Consider the following 23455-nt stretch of genomic DNA (forward strand, 5'->3'; position numbering starts at 1 on the left):
ACTGTTTTTACTGTCAACATTTTATAGACCAAAACAGAAGTTGGTCAACTCAGAGCATCATACCAAAAAGTCCTGATCTCAAACTTGAGAAACTAAAAATACCATGACTCATATACACAACAAAAACACTATTTGTCAGCTTGTTAACATAAATCATAAAAAAAAAGACTCATTCCTGAACTAATTAATATTAATTAGTTAGCAATGTAGACTATACATATACTATCAGAGACTTACACAAAGAGTTCAACCCACATGTTCATACAGATGCTGAACACTTTTTGTTGAAACAATTCTACTTAATTCTACTCATCCAAAACTACTTTTCCTACAAGGACATTAAAAATATGCCTCTAGGCTTATATACATAGTACAGATAAGAAGATAAGACATAGATATAAATGTTTGATATTGAAATAGAAGGCTGACAAGCCAATCATATGGCACAATGCAGGTATGCCAGCAATTCTCTTACTGCTAAATGGTACAGAATTAAGCTACTATGACAATCTATTCAATTAATTTGTACCATTTATAATTTAAAAAAAAAGTCTCTCACAAAATAGTTTTCACATTAAATGGGCTCGATTAGTTGAAATATGTTTGTACTGAGGTGATTTTATTAAAGACCTTTCTACAGGGAACAGTACCAGCGAAAAGAGAAGCATACAAAAGAAGCTATAGGAAGACAACATCAAGGAATGGATTGGCCTGTCAATGAAAGAGACTCTGATCCTGGCAGAAGTCAGAGAGGAATGGAGAGAGATGGTCAACATATTATGCCCCAACCATCCATTCTAAAGATATGTTCAAGTCAATAGATTAATGCTAGTCCTGTTATGGCAGAGAAACAGCATTATTGTATTCGTACTAATGGCCAAAGAAATCTAATAAGTAGAAACTATTGAGATGTTAGAACCAAGAAACGTTTAAGGCACAGCTTTGCTCCTTGACAATAGATTTGTTTTGTCAAACCATAAAAGAAGTCTATTTCTGAGAGAAATCTCTTCTCCCATTGGTGCTGCTGGTTTCTTTCTTCCCCTTGTTACCATCCTGAGTGCTGTCAATGGCGCTGATGTTGTGAGCTGCTGATGCGTTGGCTGCAGTTGGAGACAGATAGCACACACACATTTGCTCCTTGCCCACAAGCAAGATAGCGTCTCCTTCGGGCTGCCATGACAAATTGTGAATTAGGAAAGTTCCTGATGGGGGACAAGAAAAAACAAGCAGCTTTTAAATATTTCAATCTTGCAAGCAATTAGAAAGCATTTAACATTGTAAAAATATTTTTTAGAAGTCAATATTAAGAAGCTTTTCAGTAAACTCATAGGTCATTAAAAGGCCATTAAACAATGCAGTGAAACTATAAAATGTGGTACTTAAATATCTTATTTAGAAATGTTAAAATTTTTGTTAATATTCTTGTATAAACCTTAGTTTGATTTTATAATAAACAAAATTATAACATGATGGCCTAGCATAAACAAATAGTTTCTGCCCTATCAAAACTGTGACAAAGGACAGCTATGTAAATAAACATCATCGTTTATTTTTGGTATATAGACAAAACTGAGAAAGTTCAGATTTAGCTTCCATGACCTTAAGGACCATATTCTAGTCATTGATTTAAGAATATTGATTCTTGAACTTATTAGCCCTATATTTAGTCTAATGGAATATGTGCCTTATTGAAAAAAAAACAACAACAGGAATTTCAATGGTAGAACTGAACTACAAACCTTCTACTGGAACTTGGACAGACAAACACCCACTAGGGGACCACATGTACAGTTTGTTGGTCGAAGTACACAAGGCCAGTCTCTGAGAACATGGATCCCATTTCACAGCTGGAAGCAAATAGAAACAAAGAATCTTTAAAAAAAAAAGGAAACATTTTATGCATATACAGATAGGGTTAATTTGACTATTTGCTTTTTTTTTTTTTTTTGGAACAAATTCTTAAGGCCAAATAGATTCAATATTTGTGTAATAATATAGAATTTATGCATTTTAATATATACATAATTATACTGATATGTTCCAATAAACAAAAAAAAATATTATTAATCCTAAATATGATTTCATTAAGTTTATTCAAATAGTGACTAATTGTTTAAATACAGACATTCTGAACACTAAAACAAATATAAATAAGAAATGGATTCATTTTACTACACCAATAATTATTACCAAAGATCAATTAAAATCCAATATTTGAAAAAAATATTAATAAATGGTATTTGGGCAAGCTGAAATAACTCTGTAGATAAGGCAATTAATTTTAAACAAAATTACTTCCCTTTACCAATGTTTCTCCCTATATGGCAATTACAGATCCACAACCAATATACAGGTTTACCTTTAATTGGATTTGTTTGAAGTAACACTGCACACAATCCAAGTTTTCTGATATCCCAGATCCATAGGACACAAGGCATATTGTCTAAGAACAAAAAGTCAATTATAAAGCACTTTAAAATAAAAAATACATTTATAGAATTGTTTTACTAGGTTTGGGTTTTTACAGCAGCAAGATGTGTACGAGGTTCAAAACAACCAATTATTTGGTTTTTCAACTTAGATCCAATTATGCAGCTACAAGATAGCCAAGAAGCTCCATTCAATATCAGCAGATTTATTTTCTATGATACTCTCATTTTTTTTTGTTTGACTTTCCCAGACTTGTTGAATTCTGTTCTCAAAGGTCTGGGAAGTTCTTGACCTGTATGGCAACATATATGTATTACAAACAACAGCAGGGCCTCTGTCCAGGGCCTTTGCAAGGGAGGATTCCAGCCTCTCTGCCCTCATTCTAATGGAATTTGGTGATAATGATGATGCTTATAAATAAGGAGAAGTGATAAAAATTTACCATTTTTAGTAAACATAAATTTGTTGTCATAACTAAATGCTAAACTACCAACTCCAATCTTGGGGTTAGCTTTATTTAAAGCTGGTTTTGTGATGGAAATCTCCACTGGACACTGTTGGACTTCATCTGAAAAAAAAGTCATTGATTAACATGCATAAGTAAATTGACACATGAAATGCGTATGATGTAATCGTCTTTTTTAAAGTAAGGTGAAAATATGCACGAAAAGATTTAATTGTAGATATTCAAATTGGAACATAAATGATGCTCAAGGCATGCTTAATGACATCATTTTTTTTTCATTTTATTTAAAAAAGAAAAAAAAAAAAAAAAAAAAAAGACCTAATGTTTTTAAACTTCATTTTGTGTAATAGTTCAAGCTGTTAGTGTCACTTACATTTGCTTGTTGGTGTGAACAATGTACTGGTTGGAATGTCGCTGAGGTTGACTGGTGCTGAAGGAGTTTTACTTTCAATTTCTTTATATACAATCTGAAGACACATGAATGACTTGATCAGTCAATACATTGTAAAGAAATTTGTTCCCAACCTTTTTAAGCCTAGCGTAATATAAATTTACGACACAAGTATCAGGGTCGACATCAATGCAAAAAAAATATAGTCTGGTCCATTGAAATCTTCTTCAGCTTTCTTATGCACTATGGGAAGATGTTTTTTTTGGGGGGCTAGATAGCACTGTATCAAGTTTGGGGGGGGGGGGCTAGATAGCACCGTATCATGTTTTGGGGGGGCTAGATAGCACCGTATCATGTTTTTGGGGGGCTAGATAGCACCGTATCATGTTTTGGGGGGGCTAGATAGCACCGTATCATGTTTTGGGGGGGTTAGATAGCACCGTATCATGTTTTGGAGGGGCTAGATAGCACCGTATCATGTTTTGGATATGGCCTGGGGGCTTCTGTAATGCAGATGAGTTAGTAAGACAAAGCTAGAACTCATGGCCAATAATTGATAAATATTGAGCACATCAAGTTTCTGTTTCTCTTCCTCTACATATTGAGAATGGTATTCAAAAATCCCATCACCAGACCAGATCAGAAAACAAGGCAGTGTGAGCTATTGACCAATCCATTACATTTATATAAAAAACAACAACAAACATTCCAAGAGGCACTACAAGCAATTCTCAAGAGGCAAAAAAAATAAATAAAAGGTCTATCTCAGTTTCTAGTGTTGCTTGGTGGCTATCATACAACTACCAGAGCCCTAGTTCGAGTATCTGTACTAATGTGTGTATACTATGAGAACAAAAATGTTCTACTATTCATAATTTTTTGTTTGTATCAAGAGAATTTTAGATCTTTATGTAATTAGCTTAACGCCTTTGTAAAGAAATATCATAACTTAATCATTATTTTTAGGGGCAACAAAGGCAGATAGAGTGATATATGTAGTCCATTACATTATAAATAGATTGTCACTCAATAAATCCAACTATATAGGGAGAAAATATGTTGTGAGACTATCCGGTGAAAATATAATAGACATGTAGAGACACAGCAGACGACATCAGGGTTACCTCCCTTCGTCATTATTGCCATGGCGGGCCAGTGCGTCTCAATAAAAATGATATATACTCTTCTGTGGACAGTTTGTCAACTTCATAGCTACTACATTGTCCTAATTGAAATGAAATATAATAGGTGACAACTTTCATGATTTGATGTGAACTTTGTTTTGGAAGCGAGAATGGGCATATTCTAAATGTAGAATTTAGGATAACTTGTCTAAATAACAAGCCGCGTTTCCTTTACCCGCCAGAAACTGTTTCTGAACTCGAATACTAGGGAAGCACTGCAGCAGACGACACAGAAGAGGACAAAAAATATTTGGGAGAATCAAAGCAGAATTAGATCTAATTCTAGGTATTAATTTTAGAGAATCCAATCAGCATTTGATCTAGTTCTAGGTATCAATTTTTAGATTGCAGACAAAAGGAAACGATAATAATAGCAAATTCTTATTACCACAGTTTTCGAGTCGATGGTTTCGGGGTGAGAAAATGTGGCTACAGTCTTCCATGTTATGTGGTTCAAAACACGAACCTGAAATAAGATAAAAAAAAATTATCGTGATTTAAATGACATGTGCGCGAAGATAGGGCTTTGATCTTAGCTACAGCATGGTAACAGATTCACATAACATCCGTAACTGAAACATTCAGTTGTGTTGACTCCCCCCCCCCTTTTTTTTTAATACTTTGACAAGAAGTGGGTCACGTATGTTTCTTACACTTTTTATGGTGACTGATAATGTAGTATTGACCAACTTGACTCAAAACCTAGTTAACTTTTGGTACGCTAGAATAAATTCGTACAAGTGCTCCTTCTTCCCTAGTGCCAATAAAGAATGGAATGGGTTGCCTGAATCAGCCAGGAAAAACAAAGACTTAGCTGAGTTGATTAACAGGCTTGAATAGATGCGTAGAACGTAATTATATTCTTTTTTGAAGTAACGTCTGAAATCTATAAGATAAGAAGATAAATAATTTTGCAAGTTGTCTTTATGGTACCATATTTAGGAAGACCTATTTAACTTCAACGAAACCCAATATCGTGGGGTAAAGAGACCAACCATGCGTTCATTATTTTACATTTTTAGAAGCTCCTTCCGATTGTCTCCAAGTACGTTGAAATCAGATCGCTTGTGTATGGTAAAGTTTGGTGTACATCTTTCCAGTGTTTCCACCATAATGTACTGTACAGCACATCGCCTGGCTTATGCAAGAGAATGCGCACTTGGCGTTTTCCTATGGATGTCATTAGACGGTTTTTACTTTGAATTTTATGCGTTCAGAACTGTAGGCCTACTCTGTCAGAAGAGGAAAGGGTCGGCGCATTATGCGGCCCATCGAGAGTCTTAAGATTCAACAACGCGATGCATGTGAAGGTCAAGGTCGCAGTCTTCTATGGTGAACTTTTAGTGATTTTATTCACATCACACACTCTAATAAATTTTGATCTACTTCTTATTTCAGCTTCAACCAATTTGCAGAAGTGGCCAGGTAAATGAATAGAGAAACGTGCGGATGTCGAAGCGATGAGCTAAATTACTCATAACAAACGAATATTCACATTTGACTAGAGTAACACCTTTGGTAAAATCACTAAATTTAGAAAGCCTTCAGGACAGAAGACTCAAAAGTAAAGTAGCAATTATACATAAAACACTGAACCTTAATCTTCAAATACAAAATTTAATAAAATACTCAGAAAGACACAAAGATAAGGGTACATTCCTCGTTCCATATGCTAGGACAAATTTGTACAAATACTCCTTCTTCCCTAGTGCTATTAGAGCATGGAATGGATTGCCTGAGCTAGCCAGGAAAACCAGTGATTTAGCAGAATTTAAGTCATTGAATGCATGACGCGTAGGACGTAATCATCTTCTTTTTTGAAGTAACGTCTATATTATATATGATAAGATTACTCGGGACTACCAAGAGGGCTCCGAAGGGTAGGATTTCAGCCTAATTTCAAGGGACGTTATGAAATAGTTTCACATTTATTGGTCAACATACACATTACGAGTAACGCTGGGTCTAGAGCTCCTCATGGCTCATTGTAAATTAAACAAAAATGTGTATGGACATCAAGTGACAAGATTGTTAAACATTAGGTCTTTAAAGTAATAAATCTATACATGTTTTAAATATTGTTAAACATTAGGTCTTTAAAGTTGTAAATCTGCACATTATTTAAATAATTTAAATACGTATCTAATGTAACGGACAGTTAACGGACGAGCTAATATTATTGTGTGCATTAACATTAGTTTTAGGCCTGTACTAAATAAATTTCAATTCTATCAACTCTTCAGTCGTGCTGGCAACTCAAACGCCCACTTTAATATGGACCTAAAAACCAAAGGAATAAATACCCTATCGTCATAGCGACACAAGGGAGTCTACATAGCCTAGATACTGTTCTAGAATACCACCCCACCACGCTAGCGTGTAACAGGAATACGTGTCAAAAGGAGTTGACAACACTGTACTTATTTTTATTTTCAAACACATACCTCGAACCCCCCCACTTACGATCCCACCCTCTCTTTCTCTCGCACTGGGTATGTTATTTAAATCCGACACCTGCTGCCGTGTAAGCTTCTAAGCAAGTAACGGGACCTACTTTTAATAATGGTTCTTTTTTCGAAGAGGGTTACCAAGCAGCAGGAATCAAAATTTTGACTGTGTTACGATGACAGCCGGGACTACTTTTTTCTCTCCCCCCCCCCCCCATGCGCGATTACAGCTAGAATGGCCGTAGATGTGTGTCGATGTTACTGATATCTAGATCTACGTCTGCTGTGGCACGTGTGCAACGAACCTTAACAGTCAAGTAACAAACGTGTTGCCATGACAACAACTACGCATTTGATATGCTATAATGATCATACTCTATTTAGAAATTTCTTGAATAAATTGATTTCCATTGTTTCCACTGCCATTAGAAACTCGCAAAATATTTGTAAGGATATATATATATATATATATATATATATATATATATATAAAAAGAAATATTTGGACAAAATGGAAGGGGCTCTACTCGAGATAACCGAAAAAAGAAGGGCATCATATGCTAAATTGCTAGTAGCCGCACTTGGTCTTTTCAATCTCTCCACAAACACACACATACACATTCCCTAGGTTTTAGAGTCAACAAATATGTAAGTCAGTCTGTGTTGTGTCTACCCACAGACAAAAGACACATAGATCTATTATTTAATGTAACGACATCAAGGGGATATTAAATTAATTTCAACACCTACAACAATTAATATTTATTCAAATCAAGAAAAACAAAAATACTTTTTAAAATCCTTTATGCAACTTATTGAGCGATTTTTTTTCTCTTAAAAATTAATGAATGTTAGATTTAAAATCATTTTTTTACTTCGCCCCCTTCCCCCTTCTCCCCGAGAAAAAGGCTCCTGGTTAAACAAATGTATAGATATAGTACACCTTTTAATATTCCAAAGATACGCATTTAGATCTATTACTTTCTTGAATCAATAAAGCCTTACGTTTGGAAATTTCCGTACGCGATAATTCTTTCAAAACCGATGTAGGATCTAGACCTAGATTGAGTCTCTAGCCAGATTCACGTTTATTTATTTTTACTTAAAAAAAAAAAAAAAACTTTCAAACTAGAGTTTTCCCCGTGCGGCCAACGAGCTAATAATTCTTTTGTCAGGGATATACATCAACTGTTAAATTTACAGGAAAATCGTTAGAGCTGCTTTTGAGATCAGCTGTCCGCACAACTACCCAGGTTCCTCCAAAAAGGAGTGACTTGAATAGAGGTATTATAAAAAAAAAAGTAACTACTCTCCATTCCGGAATGGGGATTCGTGGAAGTCTTGCTTGGGCTTAATTTATTTGATCACTTGTAGCTTTACTGGGGAGAAGTCACGTGGCAATGTAGCAGACGATCTGATGAAGTGTGAGACACACGTTTTGCAGTTTTGCGTTCTATCAACCAACTTTTTGTCCTTCCACCGCCCTGAGTTTGTCTCCAGTCGACAGCTCTTGTCCAGCGTATCTACAATATCTTCAGTTATCTTTTCTTGACCAAAAAATCCTGAGTAGCCAATCTATTGGTGTATGTTTTTGGTATGTATTCCCAGAGCTTAGCGTGATGTTCGGGCAGAAATGTCCACAGGAAAGAAACTGATATGCCAAAAGGGATGTGTGAGTGAAAAAAAACACCAATCAAAGGAGCTCAAAATCTTGTAAATGAAAAATGGTGCAAATGCATGCAATCAATGGAAATGAAGTCAGAGGTGAGAAAGCCAGAAAATTGTAAAGACATGAGAATCATTGTTTCTTCTTTTTAACATAATTAAAGTAATTACAGAGATACACGAAAAGTTGTAATCCATGTTTGGTGATTTACTACTAGATACTACTAGATAGTCTCTTGACTTACCCCCCCCCCCCACCAACGGTGGGATGACACGTGGAACCGAGTCCATAGCAGTCCTTCCCGGACCCCCTCCTGAAAGAGGTGACATATAAAACGAAAATTATTTTCATTAAAAAAAAAATAACAGAAACATTTTCTCCAAGTTTGTTAAGAAATATTCAAAGAGCATCAATGGTATCAAGAGAAGAGGCGGATGGTGCGGGCTGCACGTTGCGGTATCCATTTTAGAGACAGGCAAACGGCACACTGAACTGCTCCTATATTCTGCGTATAACCCATTTTAATCGAAATGTTTTTTACAAGAATGCTAACGATAGAATCAGTGAAGCCAGTAGAGCATGTTGAAATTAAAGATTTCAAAATAGATGGCAGACAAATGTGAAAACTTCAACCCAAACTTTAAACAAACAAAACAAATACACACATGTAAAAATACTTTGAAGAAATAGAAAGAAAAAGAAAGTAAGCTCCATTCTTCTGGAACAGTAATTTAACTTCTTGTTAAAAGCAATTTTTTTTTTCTGTTGTTGCGAATGACGTTTAGAGCGCTATTTATTTATAGCAGCATTCAGAGAGCGAGCTTCCTTTTTAAGTAGCATTCGGAGAGCGAGCTTCCTTTTTAAGTAGTATTCAGAGAGCGAGCTTTCTTTTTAAGTAGCATTATAAGCGCTTTTTTTTTATACCAGCATTTTGAGAATGACGTTTAGAGCGCTATTTATTTATAGCAGCATTCAGAGAGCGAGCTTCCTTTTTAAGTAGCATTCGGAGAGCGAGCTTCCTTTTTAAGTAGTATTCAGAGAGCGAGCTTTCTTTTTAAGTAGCATTATAAGCGCTTTTTTTTTATACCAGCATTTTGAGAAGTTTTTTTTTTCAGCAGCATTCAAAGCGCTAATTTCTTTTTTTTTTTAATAGCAGCATTCAGAGAGCTGTTGAGAGTATCTCAAATCAAATGGTTCAGTTATGCCAATCTGGAAACTATATGAAAATGCGATATAAATAAATGATTGGTCATAATTATTTTGGCTGCAGAGATTCACAGGCTCTTAGCTAGCAAACCAATCATTCAAGGGGATGATGTCCAATCAGTCATCAAGTGTTTGCTAACAAAAGCTATTCCAATTCATTTAGTCAATAATCTACTGGATGTACTACTGGGACGTACGTTATGACAGTTGATGGAGCAATGACGTTTAGGTCTGAGAAAGTATTTAAACGCCTTGAATTTTATGCGTTCAACCACTGACATTAGACGGAAAAAATAACAGAAAGGGTGACACCCACAGAAGTGAGTCTTTCATCAAACTCTTTGACCACTAATTAATTGGTTCATGTATTCTCATCGACAATTACTAATAGTGCAAAGTTTCAACTTGATCAGAGATTGGGAAGAGGGGGAGAAACCAAAACGTGTAAAAGAACCCAGACAGACAGAGAGACGGAGAGAGAGATAATATTTGCTTACACACCGGTGACTTGAGAGACACTTGGAAACGAGGCTGATTGACACCAGCAAACCAGTGGTCTGGAGGTAGCTGGACACGGTCTGTACCTCGTACCAAACATAATAACACACCTGGGGGGGGGGAAGGTAAATCCATACTTTGGTGGGAACAAAAAAGAAATAAAAGCCCGAGAGACCATGAAGGTCATGGAAAAGGAGGACATTCGTTCACGCTCGGCTACGCCTTTTGGAACGTTCACTGTTAGACATGGAAAAACAATCTTCAGAGTTCCGTGTTGGAAGAAAGAGCGGCGACCACTTGATGACCTCTAGATTGTTGTCAAAAGGTAACAAAAGTCAATCATTGAAACATTCACGATAAACGAAGAGTGTCGGGGCCTGTGGTCCTCCAAAAAGGCCCAGGCACCCAAAAGAAAACGGGAGTATTTTTTACCCTCTTACCAGAAAGCCTGCATACATATAAATAAACATACAAAACCAGTCATGTAGAAATGAATAGAGAATATATTGTATGGAGCTAGTCTAAATCTTGGTATAAACTTTACAATCTAGGCTTACGATTGACATACAAAGGTCAAAGCACTGCACTACATTCAAATTGCTTTTCAATGACCCAATTTTCCAATAAAATTGTGTTTAGCAGACTTGACAGGATCAAGTGCTTCCGTATAGAAAGACTGACTCTGCGCTCAAGAATGAAAAGCTATCATGAAAATAATACATTTGTCTTCGAATTTGGAAGATTAAGGAGAAGTGCAGTAACTTAATTTGCAAATCTCTGGTGGAAAAAAATTGGCTACGCCAAATGAACCATTTTGCTTGAAAGATTCATAGGAATAAAACTTTCTTCTTCTTTTTTTTTTTTTAATAAGCGAATGGACGAGTCCAACAAACTTAACATCACTGCTCAACCGAATCTAGGGGGGTAAGGGGTGGGCCATGGACGTACTTTTGTGGAGATGTGTCAATAAGAAATTAATAACTCGATACATTATATTTATTTATATGCGTAACACATTTGTACAAAGCTTAACATGACTCACTCCGTCGTGGATGTCTGCCTTATACACAATTTGTACACGTCCCCCCCACCCATTTGCCATTCTAGGATCAAATTGAACTTTGTACAATTATTCATAGTCGATGAGAATACATGAATCACTCACAAAAATTAACCAATTTAGTTTATCAATTAGTGGTAGTTTATTAATTTTGTTTTATACGGAAAATGGATATAAAACATGCAGTATTGAGAGACGGCAGTGATTTTACAATTCTTCCCCTTAGATAAGCTTTATTTTTTATTAAAGTTTTATTTCTTTCTATTTTGCTTGTCGCCGCAACCTACAACACAGCATGCAAAGCAGATCATCTCCAAAAGGTAAAGAAATCAAAACTAAACTAAATCCTAAAGAGGGGGGAGCTACCTTCTCTAGCGTCGTCCCTCGACCCCCCCCCCCTTTAAAGAGTATGGAGACAGTATGGACATAGTGCTAGAAGGTCTGAGAGTGGCGACGTTTTCAAACAGAGTAGTCTCACAAGATGCCCTTTTGTTGTTTTTAGCTTCCCAGGTTCCTACATTGCTGTCTCTTTTCTTTTGCAGTTGCCATGGTTACAATACCGAAAGACTATTTTGTAAAAATTATAATTGAAAAGGAAATTAAAGTCTGAATTTAATAAATGAAATTTAAACCCAAATGCTCTTTCCCCTTTATAAACCTTTTTTTTTCCTTGACCATCGCTAAATCTCAAATACTCATAACTTAAACAAGAGCAATTCATTTTTTTGTTTAAATTTCTATATATAACAGGGTTTCAAGAAATGCCCCCTTATCCTTGTAAAAGTTCTAGATCTACCCATGTTTTAATATAAAGTCACCTGGGAATATGTATCCCACTCTGAAAAGCTCGTTAAGTTCCACACCTATGTCTATTCAACGTTAAGTATTCACTTCAGAAGCGCTCGTGGAATTCTGTAACAGTTAGAAACAATTTGACCTTGGCGGGATATTAGGTCACGTTGCTGTAACAGTTTCATTCAATCGATCAATCAATGGGATCATTCATTCACATTATTTACACTCGTTTTTTTTTTCTCTCTCTCTCCCTTCTTATCTGCCCGGTTGCAGTCGACAAAATGTTTTCGTAGAAAAAGATCGGTGCGCAGCTCCCAAAAGAGTCCAGCCAGCCCAGACACGTTGAGCGCTATGTTTGTTCGAAGCCCTATCACTGGCAAGTTTTGTTGACATAATGCATTAATCTGTGCCGGTAATGTTTATGGACGTTCATTCATAGCACAGACTGTCAAAGAAATCAGAGCCCCGTAATTCAGTCAATACTTACAAGGACAAGACGAAATCATTCCACCCCAGCAGTCTTTCAAAGTCTTACAGGAACCTTTACATGCATTTACTTTCGCTGATAACTTAAGAAAGTACCGTATACATTAAAAAAAATACTTAAAAAAAAAGACAATACCTCCTTTATACAATTTATAGAGCGATTGTTTTTCTCCTGATAACTAATGAATGGTAGAGTTAAAAAAAAACGATGGAATATTTTGTTTTTACAGATCTTCCTCCATCTCCTTACCCCCGAGAGAGGACGTAATCATCTTCTTTTTTGTGTGTGAAGTAACGTCTGTATTTTATAAGGTAAGATCTACCACACTTCTCAATATTCCAATGATATGCCTTTAAATCTCGACTTAAAAGACGATGCGAAAAAATATCCTGAATATTAATTTTTTAAACTCTTGAATCAATAATGAAATGACAAAGAAATTCCCGAACGCGATAGTCCTTTCAAAACCGATATGGATCTAGATCTCTAACCAAATTTAAATATATATATATATAATTTTGAAAAATTATAACGGTCAAACTCAGAGTTTTCCCCGTGTAGCCAACGAGCTAGTAATTCTTTTCCCTACGATAAACATCATGTGTTTTATTTACACGAAAATCGTTTGAGCCGTTTTTGAGATCCTGCCAGGTTCCAGTGCAATCCTCCACCCAGGTTCCTTGAAGTTGTGAAGTGAATAGAGGTATTGTATAAATATAATTGTAATTAGTAGCAGTAATTATGATCACTTACAGCTTAAAACACAACCTATTCACTAGTCGTATGGGGGAATCTGTCAGAACTTCATTTAATTATTCCAATGAATTTGTAGGCAGAAGCTATATAGGCCAGGGGACACTCTACGTTATTGTAGCTAATGCATAACAGAACCTATATACAAACTATCTAACGCTTTGATCAAATGCATTAAAATATCACATATGCTTCATTTTAGGTTTTCTTTAGAGACTTCACACATGATCATTTGGATCCAATAAGTACACCTTTTTTTTTCTTGGGTGAGCGAAGAGGTGAAAAATCTTGCAGATCCATAATTCAGCGGCGTTACTTTATTTTAGCCTGGTGGGAAAGGAGGCCCATTTAACCAAAACTTCAAGAGTATCGCATTTCCCCCTCCCTCCCCTGCACAGACACACATATACATACACACAGACGCCTCCTCAGCAATGTTTACATCATCACATTTTTTTCTTTGGGAGGTGGGTTTCTTTCTGAAGTATGCTATGTGCCTTGTTTAGGCTTAGATCCTCCCTCGAGGTTCGGACCATAAGGCGTCAAGCTCTATGCACTGAGATCAATCATACGCGACTTCCACGGCCTCTTTTCAGTTAACTCTTTCTCTCCGTAATTATTTACCACATTCTGATGGAATCAACGCTGGTATCGTCGGTTCGGAGAGAAAGGGTCAATGGTATGTGTCGGTACAAGTAAAGCAATAGAAAGCAGAACCTCTGTTTTATTTAAGAGCTGCATGGGGAATGGGGAATGCTTTGAGAGAGATATTGTTATAACCCTGCCATGCACACCGCCATCCAAGATAGTGCAGAAGGTGCGCACTATTAGTGACTAGACTAGGAAGGATGTTGACATTAGGGAGAAGGGAACAACTTCCGCCCAAGTCTAGAGCCGAGATGAAGATGCTGTGTTCAAGGCAGATGTCCTTTGTGTTTGTCATGTCTCCATGTAAATAAACACATATGCCTCGTTGAGTTGCCTCCCTTCAGTTATTACAATATCGTTACAAACAGAGTCAAACAGTAAATAATTTCTGTTCGAACAAAGAAAATGATTTCAGGACTTCGCCATTCAGTGGCGGATCCAATGTGACAATAAAATTAGATTTTTCGTACTTAACCACAATTACTCCAATGAACAAAACAACAGTCCAAACAAAAACAGTTCCATTTGTTATGCTCCCGAGGGTCATGCCGTGTCACTGACTTGATCTCCATGTTAGATGGGAAATCTCCGGAGGGAGTTTGTTTGAATGGATTTATTTTCGTTACAGCTGATTTGTCTTGTTACAGCCAGGCACTCCGCGCTTCAAATCAGCTGTATACAACTTGTTGAAAGCATGATCTACAGGACGCTATTCTATTGACTAGATCACATCAACCCAACATGACACTGAAGACTCTTTGTTGTATCCTGTTTGGTTTGTTATTTTTCTGAAATGTTGATTGGTGAACCGAGTTTTTCTCAATCCACGATGGGCGACTGTCCCGTTAACATTGGGTGCTATTGACGTCTTGGAGAAAAGCGCTGCAAGGCTGTCTAAGACAATCAAAGTTAGAAGTAGTCACGTCAAATGCAGTAGTTGGGTACACAATATTGTAATAACTGACGGGAGGCAACTCAACGAGACATAGATGTTTATTTACATGGAGACTTGACAAACACATAGGACATCTGCCTTGAACACAGCATCTTCATCTCGGCTTTCGACTTGGGCGGAAATCGTTCTCTCCCTTCTCTAATGTCAACATCCTTCCTAGCCTAGTCACTAATAGTGCGCACCTTCGGCACTATCTTGGATGGCGGTGTGCAGAGCAAGGTTCTAACAATATTATCAAGTATATATGTAAGACTAGAGTGGGGACGTAGGGAAGTAGAGACAATACTAATAGGCAAGCTTCAATTCATCTGGGCCACAATATTTTCGAAAGGAGAGAAGTTCAAGTTTCCCTTTCAGACGTTGCGATCCATAAGGCAGATGACGTGGAGGTCATTTATTTCTGTTAACAAGAGTGTCATGTGGCCAGCACAACGACAAACTGCCTCTACTTTTTCCAAACTCATGCCAGATACCCATTAGAGCTGGGGGGGGGGGGGAGACTCGGAGGCGCCCTAAAGATCCCGAAATAAAAAAAAAAATACCAGTCTTCACCAGGATTCGAACCCGGAACCCCACAATTTATAAGCCAAGCGCTTTACCACTCAAAGCCTCCTAAAGAAGTGTGCATTTGAGGTATAAACGTGACAGACGGACAGATTGAGAGCACGAAACAAAAAAACAAAAAAAAAAGGCTTTTCCCGTCAAAACGTCGGCACTGTAGGCCTATACGTTCTTTGATTATGCAACGTCCCAAATTTCACAAGTGTTAGTGATCCCTTGGAGAGAGAAACAAAAAAGCGTACAGATTTGTGTACTTGGTGTTTTGTAAGAGGAAGGGTGTAAACAAGGAGGTCAGTACAGAACGTTTACAGAACCGCTGTAAATGGGAGGGGTTCATGAGCGGTAGAAGGCTGAGACACTTTAGCTAATTAAGTCCAGGGGTCCAATATTTTCGGGAATAGACATTTTCAGTTGGAATTCTATGTCGCAGTCTAGAGAGATCTAACTGGGGGAATGACGAAAGAAAAAAAAAGTATTTAATTGCTCTGGCGTTCCGGCTACACAACATTACCATAACATGACTCATAGTGACTGTCCCTAACACTAGGTCATGTAAATAACAAATATTACCTTGGCTCAGTCCTTTTAGTTATACAGTTGATGATTTCTATAACTCCTCCCTGTTGTGTCACAATATAAGAACGTACACACAGATGGCTAGAAATACGCAAAGAAAGTGTGACGTCACAGTGACGTGTTAGTCGTACTCACACTGTATCTTACACACAAGTTTACAACAGTGACCACGAATAGATCGATGACATAACAATATTATCATATTCATACTTTGGAAAACAAAAAATTACGTCGTCTTTTGTTACCATTTTTTGTAGCATAATCTTTGTTAAAGCTGTTTTACTTCTAAATCAGCTGCTGCACAATATATATATATATATATATATATATGCTTCAGGAACACCCTCAAAGCTTCTCTGAAGGCGTTCAACATAGACCCAGCCATCTGGGAGACGGAGGCACATGACAGAGCATCATGGCGTCGGGCTGTGAAAACTGGCGCACAGGTTGCTGAGGAAAAGAGAACCACGCTGACAGAAGAAAAACGCCAGAGAAGAAAAGCAAGACCAATGACACTAGCTCCAGCTGGAATAACCTGCCTAGTGGGCAGCCGAACATTCCGGGCTCACATGGGTCTCACCAGCCACATGAGGAGGCTAAAAGCCCCAGTGCAAAGCCCTTAGCCCCCTGGATGAAAAGAGTGGTCATCATCAAACCACGATGGACGAACTATATACATATAATGATGTCATTATTATATAAGGCATATTTATGTGAGACCACTTGTAAAACTGGAGGAAATGAAAAAAATATTTTCGCCAAAAATATCGTGTTGGTATGTCTTTATAATCGGTGTGTGGTTATGATATTTTATATTTCCCATTTTAACTTGTTTGAAAAATGGTTTATATCTATTTGCATATTTAATTGAAAAAAAAAACCGCTTTCAGATGACCATTCGTAGTTGTTGCATCTATTTTGATATGCAATGAAGACAACAATATTTTATAAAACCCATATAAATCTATTAATTTAAACAGATATAAGCGTAACATGAAATATGCTACTTTTGAGGAAATCTTATAAAACATGAAAGTGATTTACACGTTTGTGCATAAAGAGTGTAAATCAATTAAAAAAAAACACTTTCAGAAATTCAGAAGACAAAAAGCAGTCGAGACCCAGTCTAGGTCTAGATTTCTTTCGACAAAGACGAAGGGGATTTTTAAATGTTCTTTAATATATTTTCTCTCTAAACGTGACAGACGGACAGAAAGCATGAAAATAATGGCGGCTTTTCCTACGGGGATCACTTCTAAGCTACTCGTACTCTATTCTTGTTTCATAAACTGTCACAGATCGTTGTTATTCACTCACTATATAGATAAGTGTTCTTGCTATATAGATAAGTGTTCCTGTGTACACAGTGTCGACGCGTTGGCCAAGAAAATGAGAAAATAAAAATGGAGGGGGGGGGCAGTCTGAATGACAAAATACAAATAGTTGACAATCTGGAGGTTAACGAGGGTCACAGTGGCTAACAAAATGAGTTTTACGGTCCCAAAGTTCATATCTAAAATTAGATGGGTGATGATATCCTAACCTTTCAGCACAAATAAAAATCCCAGAGGAGGCGCGGTGGCTGAGTGATAAAGCGTTCGGCTTCCAAACCGGGGGTCCCTGGCTCGAATCCTGGTGAAGACTGGGATTATTAAATTTCAGGATGTTTAAGGCGCCACTGAGTCTATTGTAGAGTTGGTAACACGAAGACAAGAGGAATAAAAAACAACAACACCTTTCTTATTATCTGTTATGAAGAGTTCACTTAATATGTTTTTCGCCCCTGACAGCACGAAATATGCTAGCACATATGAACCATAAATATAACATTTATTGATGATTGAATCACATTTCAATAAGTAGACCATTAACTTGCATCACATCAATATTGTTATAACAAACGAGGAGATTACAATAACCATTAACCAGAATCAAATATAAAAAAAAATTGTAGCAATGGTTAAGGTACTAGAGAGGGGAGAGATGTTGCAATGGTTAAGGTAGTAGAGAGGGGAGAGATGTTGTAATGGTTAAGGTACTAGAGAGGGGAGAGATGTTGCAATGGTTAAGGTAGTAGAGAGGGGAGAGATGTTGTAATGGTTAAGGTACTAGAGAGGGGAGAGATGTTGCAATGGTTAAGGTAGTAGAGAGGGGAGAGATGTTGTAATGGTTAAGGTAGTAGAGAGGGGAGAGATGTTGTAATGGTTAAGGTAGTAGAGAGGGGAGAGATGTTGCAATGGTGAAGGTACTAGAGAGGGGAGAGATGTTGTAATGGTTAAGGTAGTAGAGAGGGGAGAGATGTTGTAATGGTTAAGGTAGTAGAGAGGGGAGAGATGTTGCAATGGTTAAGGTAGTAGAGAGGGGAGAGATGTTGCAATGGTTAAGGTACTAGAGAGGGGAGAGATGTTGCAATGGTTAAGGTACTAGAGAGGGGAGAGATGTTGCAATGGTTAAGGTACTAGAGAGGGGAGAGATGTTGTAATGGTTAAGGTACTAGAGAGGGGAGAGATGTTGTAATGGTTAAGGTACTAGAGAGGGGAGAGATGTTGCAATGGTTAAGGTACTAGAGAGGGGAGAGATGTTGTAATGGTTAAGGTAGTAGAGAGGGGAGAGATGTTGCAATGGTTAAGGTACTAGAGAGGGGAGAGATGTTGTAATGGTTAAGGTACTAGAGAGGGGAGAGATGTTGCAATGGTGAAGGTACTAGAGAGGGGAGAGATGTTGTAATGGTTAAGGTACTAGAGAGGGGAGAGATGTTGTAATGGTTAAGGTAGTAGAGAGGGGAGAGATGTTGTAATGGTTAAGGTACTAGAGAGGGGAGAGATGTTGCAATGGTTAAGGTACTAGAGAGGGGAGAGATGTTGTAATGGTTAAGGTACTAGAGAGGGGAGAGATGTTGTAGTGGTTATGGTACTAGAGAGGGGAGAGATGTTGCAGTGGTTAATGTACTAGAGAGGGGAGAGATGTTGTAATGGTTAAGGTACTAGAGAGGGGAGAGATGTTGCAGTGGTTAATGTACTAGAGAGGGGAGAGTTGTAATGGTTAAGGTACTAGAGAGGGGAGAGATGTTGCATTGGTTAAGGTACTAGAGAGGGGAGAGATGTTGCAATGGTTAAGGTACTAGAGAGGGGAGAGATGTTGCATTGGTTAAGGTACTAGAGAGGGGAGAGTTGTTGCATTGGTTAAGGTACTAGAGAGGGGAGAGATGTTGTAGTGGTTAAGGTACTAGAGAGGGGAGAGATGTTGCATTGGTTAAGGTACTAGAGAGGGGAGAGATGTTGCAGTGGTTAAGGTACTAGAGAGGGGAGAGATATTGCAATGGTTAAGGTACTAGAGAGGGGAGAGATGTTGTAATGGTTAAGGTACTAGAGAGGGGAGAGATGTTGCATTGGTTAAGGTACTAGAGAGGGGAGAGATGTTGCATTGGTTAAGGTACTAGAGAGGGGAGAGATGTTGCAGTGGTTAAGGTACTAGAGAGGGGAGAGATGTTGCAGTGGTTAAAGTACTAGAGAGGGGAGAGATGTTGCAGTGGTTAAGGTACTAGAGAGGGGAGAGATGTTGCATTGGTTAAGGTACTAGAGAGGGGAGAGATGTTGCAGTGGTTAAGGTACTAGAGAGGGGAGAGATGTTGTAATGGTTAAGGTACTAGAGAGGGGAGAGATGTTGCATTGGTTAAGGTACTAGAGAGGGGAGAGATGTTGCAGTGGTTAAGGTACTAGAGAGGGGAGAGATGTTGTAATGGTTAAGGTACTAGAGAGGGGAGAGATGTTGCATTGGTTAAGGTACTAGAGAGGGGAGAGATGTTGCATTGGTTAAGGTACTAGAGAGGGGAGAGATATTGCAATGGTTAAGGTACTAGAGAGGGGAGAGATATTGCAATGGTTAAGGTACTAGAGAGGGGAGAGATGTTGCATTGGTTAAGGTACTAGAGAGGGGAGAGATGTTGCAGTGGTTAAGGTACTAGAGAGGGGAGAGATGTTGCAGTGGTTAAGGTACTAGAGAGGGGAGAGATGTTGTAATGGTTAAGGTACTAGAGAGGGGAGAGATATTGCAATGGTTAAGGTACTAGAGAGGGGAGAGATGTTGCAATGGTTAAGATACTAGAGAGGGGAGAGATGTTGTTTTCTTTCTTCTCCCTATTCCCAACACAAATTCCAATAATTGTACGATAAAGAGGCAAGTAGAACAGTTAATCTCAAGACGATGACAAGCCGCCAGGTTATCGCTACAATTTACCAGTCATCATGGGCATTACTTCATGTGCTGTTGATAAGATAGTGATAGCGTATGTGTGGATAGGTGTTGGCTTTTTTGTGTAGCTATGTTTTAAAGTTGTTATGTGCAACCAAAAAAAAAAAAAAAGAAAAAAGTCAAGAAAATGTGATAAAGAATTCTGAAACCCGAAGTAACAAACCTTTCATTACCATGCAAATGATATGATAATGTATGCTCTAAAAATATGTGTTAATTAAATATGTTTTCTTATGTAATGTGACGTATGGTCTTCGTTGTTTTAATATAATTGAACTGAACAGTCAACATTATTGTAATCGAGATATGAGCTTATGTGTTACTTCACTGAATCAATTCGCAACAAAACACACGTGTTTGTGGCGAGGTTAGATATCTCTTTTGTAACAAAGCCCCTTTTTCTTAACACGGACAGGAACAATCTCTGAGAAATTAGTTTCAATAAAACAATCACAGATTATCAAGTGACATCTTATCATTCAGGGGAAATTCCTGATGGAGGGCCCCCTTGTGTGTTTTGTTATCGCCACTCTCATGGGCCCTACACGTTGCCCTGTATATGACTCTAGGCAGCAGTCTGGTGAACGTGTGTCTAGCCTCATGAGTGTGTCTAACTGGCTTCAAGGTAGACTCTAGGGCTTTTAAAGATACTATATGCTAGGATGGTAAAAAGGGGGGGGGGAGAAAATTGAATACCAATAAAGTAAAGTCTGATAATACTAAGAAGAGGCACAGAGTTTCAACTCTTAAGTGGTTAATAGTTTCAGGAATACATTTTATAGCAGCTAATTGCTTCAACATTTTTGTAAACGCAAAACTAAACTCAAGAGTGTACAAAATAATTGACCTGGATTTGTATTATCAGAATAAGTGAATTGATAGAGTAGTTTTGTGTGTGTTTGCTATAGGAGTCAATGCTTCGCTTCGGAGTCAAGTCAAGAACTACACGCGAGGGCCTCGTTCTGAATACTTGTGTCACAGGAACAACATAATTATATTACACTCAATTATGTCTTGTCCCCTCCCCACCCTCAATCCGATATTTAACAATCAAAGAGTTATACAAAAATATGTGTGCAGTAAATGCTTAAACAAATTTAAAAAAACAACAACAACAAACATAAAACATAAAACCATTTTTATAACTAAAACGTTCATGACTTATATCAAATTAGAAAACTCAGTCAACAAAGAATGCCATTATTGCATTAGGTAATTTCTTCTTGGAGGTAAATCCATAAATAGCAAGATTTGTAACTGGTGTATAGTGTATGGGAGTATTGATAAGCAAAATATTTTAATACACCACATAGTTCCTTGTGCACTTGTCCACTTTACCTCACTGTAGAATCAGATTTCTAAGATCTTTCGTTTGTGGCACAAAGCCGCCAAAGTAACGCTTATATTAAGTCTCTCTGTTTCTTGTAGGTTTGGATTTTCGCAAACGGTTTTTGTTTTATTTAGTATGCAACAGTTTTGAATATGGCGTCCATTAATATTTATATATATATTTGTCTCTTTAGTTCACAATCTCTCCCAATCTTCCTCCTTTCATTGCCTTTGTTTTCTCTTCTAGTCCTCCCTTACTCAATCTTAGAACTCAAAGAACTGACATCAAAATCTAACAAGGTTACAAAAGACAGTTTGTGTGGAAACACAAACTCAAAATCGGCCCCCGAAGTGGTCCACCCAGGCAGGCTTCAATATTTTCAGAAAGAACATCCGAATGGAATTATATCAAAGACAAATGAGAGATAAGAATGGAGAAAGAAGGTTAACAGATCTTGTGTAGTGCCCCAACGGTCCCGCAGATCAAAGGATAGGTGAAAGTGAATGTAAAGTTAGATGTGAACCTGGCCTAACTAGTTCCCCTTTCAGACATTGTGGTCTATAGGACAGATGATGTAAAGTTCATCTGTTTTTGTGGCCTACGGTTAAGGAGGGTGTCATGTAGCCAGCATAACGACCAACCGCCGTTACTCTTCCCCAACTAATGTCAGGTACCCATTAGAGCTGAGTGGACTAAGAGGCGCCCAAAGATTCCAAAGTTGAAAATCCCAGTCTTCACCAGGATTCGAACCCGGGACCCCCGGTTCGGAAGACAAGCGCTTTACCTGCTCAGCCACCGCGCCTCCCCTGGCCTAACTGATTGAGCCGTTGCATCAGAACTTTGAATTGTCTAAAATATTGTGATATCCGATTTTCAATATCTTTTCTAGTTTACGAGATCTAAACGGGACGGACGGACAGACATTTCGCACGAAACTAATAGCGTCTTTTCCCCTTTCGGGGGCCGGTAAAAAGTAAAATCGAAGTGTAAACAAAGAGCAGGTAACTGGGATTAACTTTTGGTGGCGAAACTCCCCGATTATTATTCCAAATATAGAGTGTCGGTAAGTTTAAAAAGTGTGCACCTCAATGCCGGCAACACACACAATATTGTACATGACTACTTGATGGCACTAAGTCCACATAGAGGGCAGGGTTGGGTTGATAAAAAAAAAAGATAAAAAGTAAAACACAGGCGGTACAAGTGGGCTCATCAAACCCTTATCACCTCTGCCGAGGCTGGGGTCTGGAGATGAACTATTGTTGAATACTATCGGCGATTGTGAATCAAAACTTTTATTGACGTTTAAATGGTTGGCGATAGATTGTAAGACCTAATGTTTGTTTCATTCAAAGAGTCTGATTGTAGTTTTCAGACATTGTTTTTTTGTATATACTGTTTAATATGAACGTATTGTAAGAACCACACACAGAGTGCACTTATTGTACTGTGGTTCAGAGAAATGTTCACTTTGTGTAACAGGGGATGTAAACTTGATCCACCATCGAGGTAAGATTTTGTTCGGGTTTATAAATAACATTTTAGCAAGTGAAGTACATAAAGTAACAAGATGGAGTACACGTTATTTCTCCCACTTCCCAATCTCGGGTCAAGGTTGAAACTTTGCACAATTATTCATTCTGGATGACAACACACGAACCAATCAATATTTAAACAAATTAGTTAATTAATTACTGGTAATTAATTAATTTCGTTTTATAAATTAATGGGAAAAAAATATTGCAGTATTG

At 37.7% G+C, this 23455-nt stretch overlaps 2 protein-coding genes across 4 annotated transcripts in view; one reads left to right on the forward strand and one right to left on the reverse strand.

Annotated features, from left to right (window-relative positions):
• The window catches only part of LOC106059143 (WD repeat-containing protein WRAP73-like), a 43890-nt gene continuing 20435 nt past the window's right edge, over positions 1–23455 (reverse strand). For all 3 annotated transcript variants that reach the window (XM_056007340.1, XM_056007339.1, XM_056007341.1), the window contains exons 9-14: positions 4860–4937; positions 3270–3363; positions 2873–2998; positions 2360–2443; positions 1740–1847; positions 1–1202 (exon numbers count right to left, since the gene is read on the reverse strand). In XM_056007340.1, the coding sequence (XP_055863315.1) occupies positions 988–1202; positions 1740–1847; positions 2360–2443; positions 2873–2998; positions 3270–3363; positions 4860–4937 (705 nt within the window). In that variant the 3' untranslated portion in view covers positions 1–987. The remainder of the gene's footprint in view (positions 1203–1739; positions 1848–2359; positions 2444–2872; positions 2999–3269; positions 3364–4859; positions 4938–23455) is intronic.
• Positions 22963–23455, forward strand: part of LOC106050970 (cellular tumor antigen p53) — a 46049-nt gene continuing 45556 nt past the window's right edge. The window contains exon 1 of the mRNA XM_013206072.2: positions 22963–23213. The gene's annotated coding sequence lies outside the window, so the exon portion shown is untranslated. The remainder of the gene's footprint in view (positions 23214–23455) is intronic.

This window comes from Biomphalaria glabrata, chromosome 13 (genome assembly GCF_947242115.1).
Source record: "Biomphalaria glabrata chromosome 13, xgBioGlab47.1, whole genome shotgun sequence".
NCBI lineage: Eukaryota > Metazoa > Mollusca > Gastropoda > Planorbidae > Biomphalaria > Biomphalaria glabrata.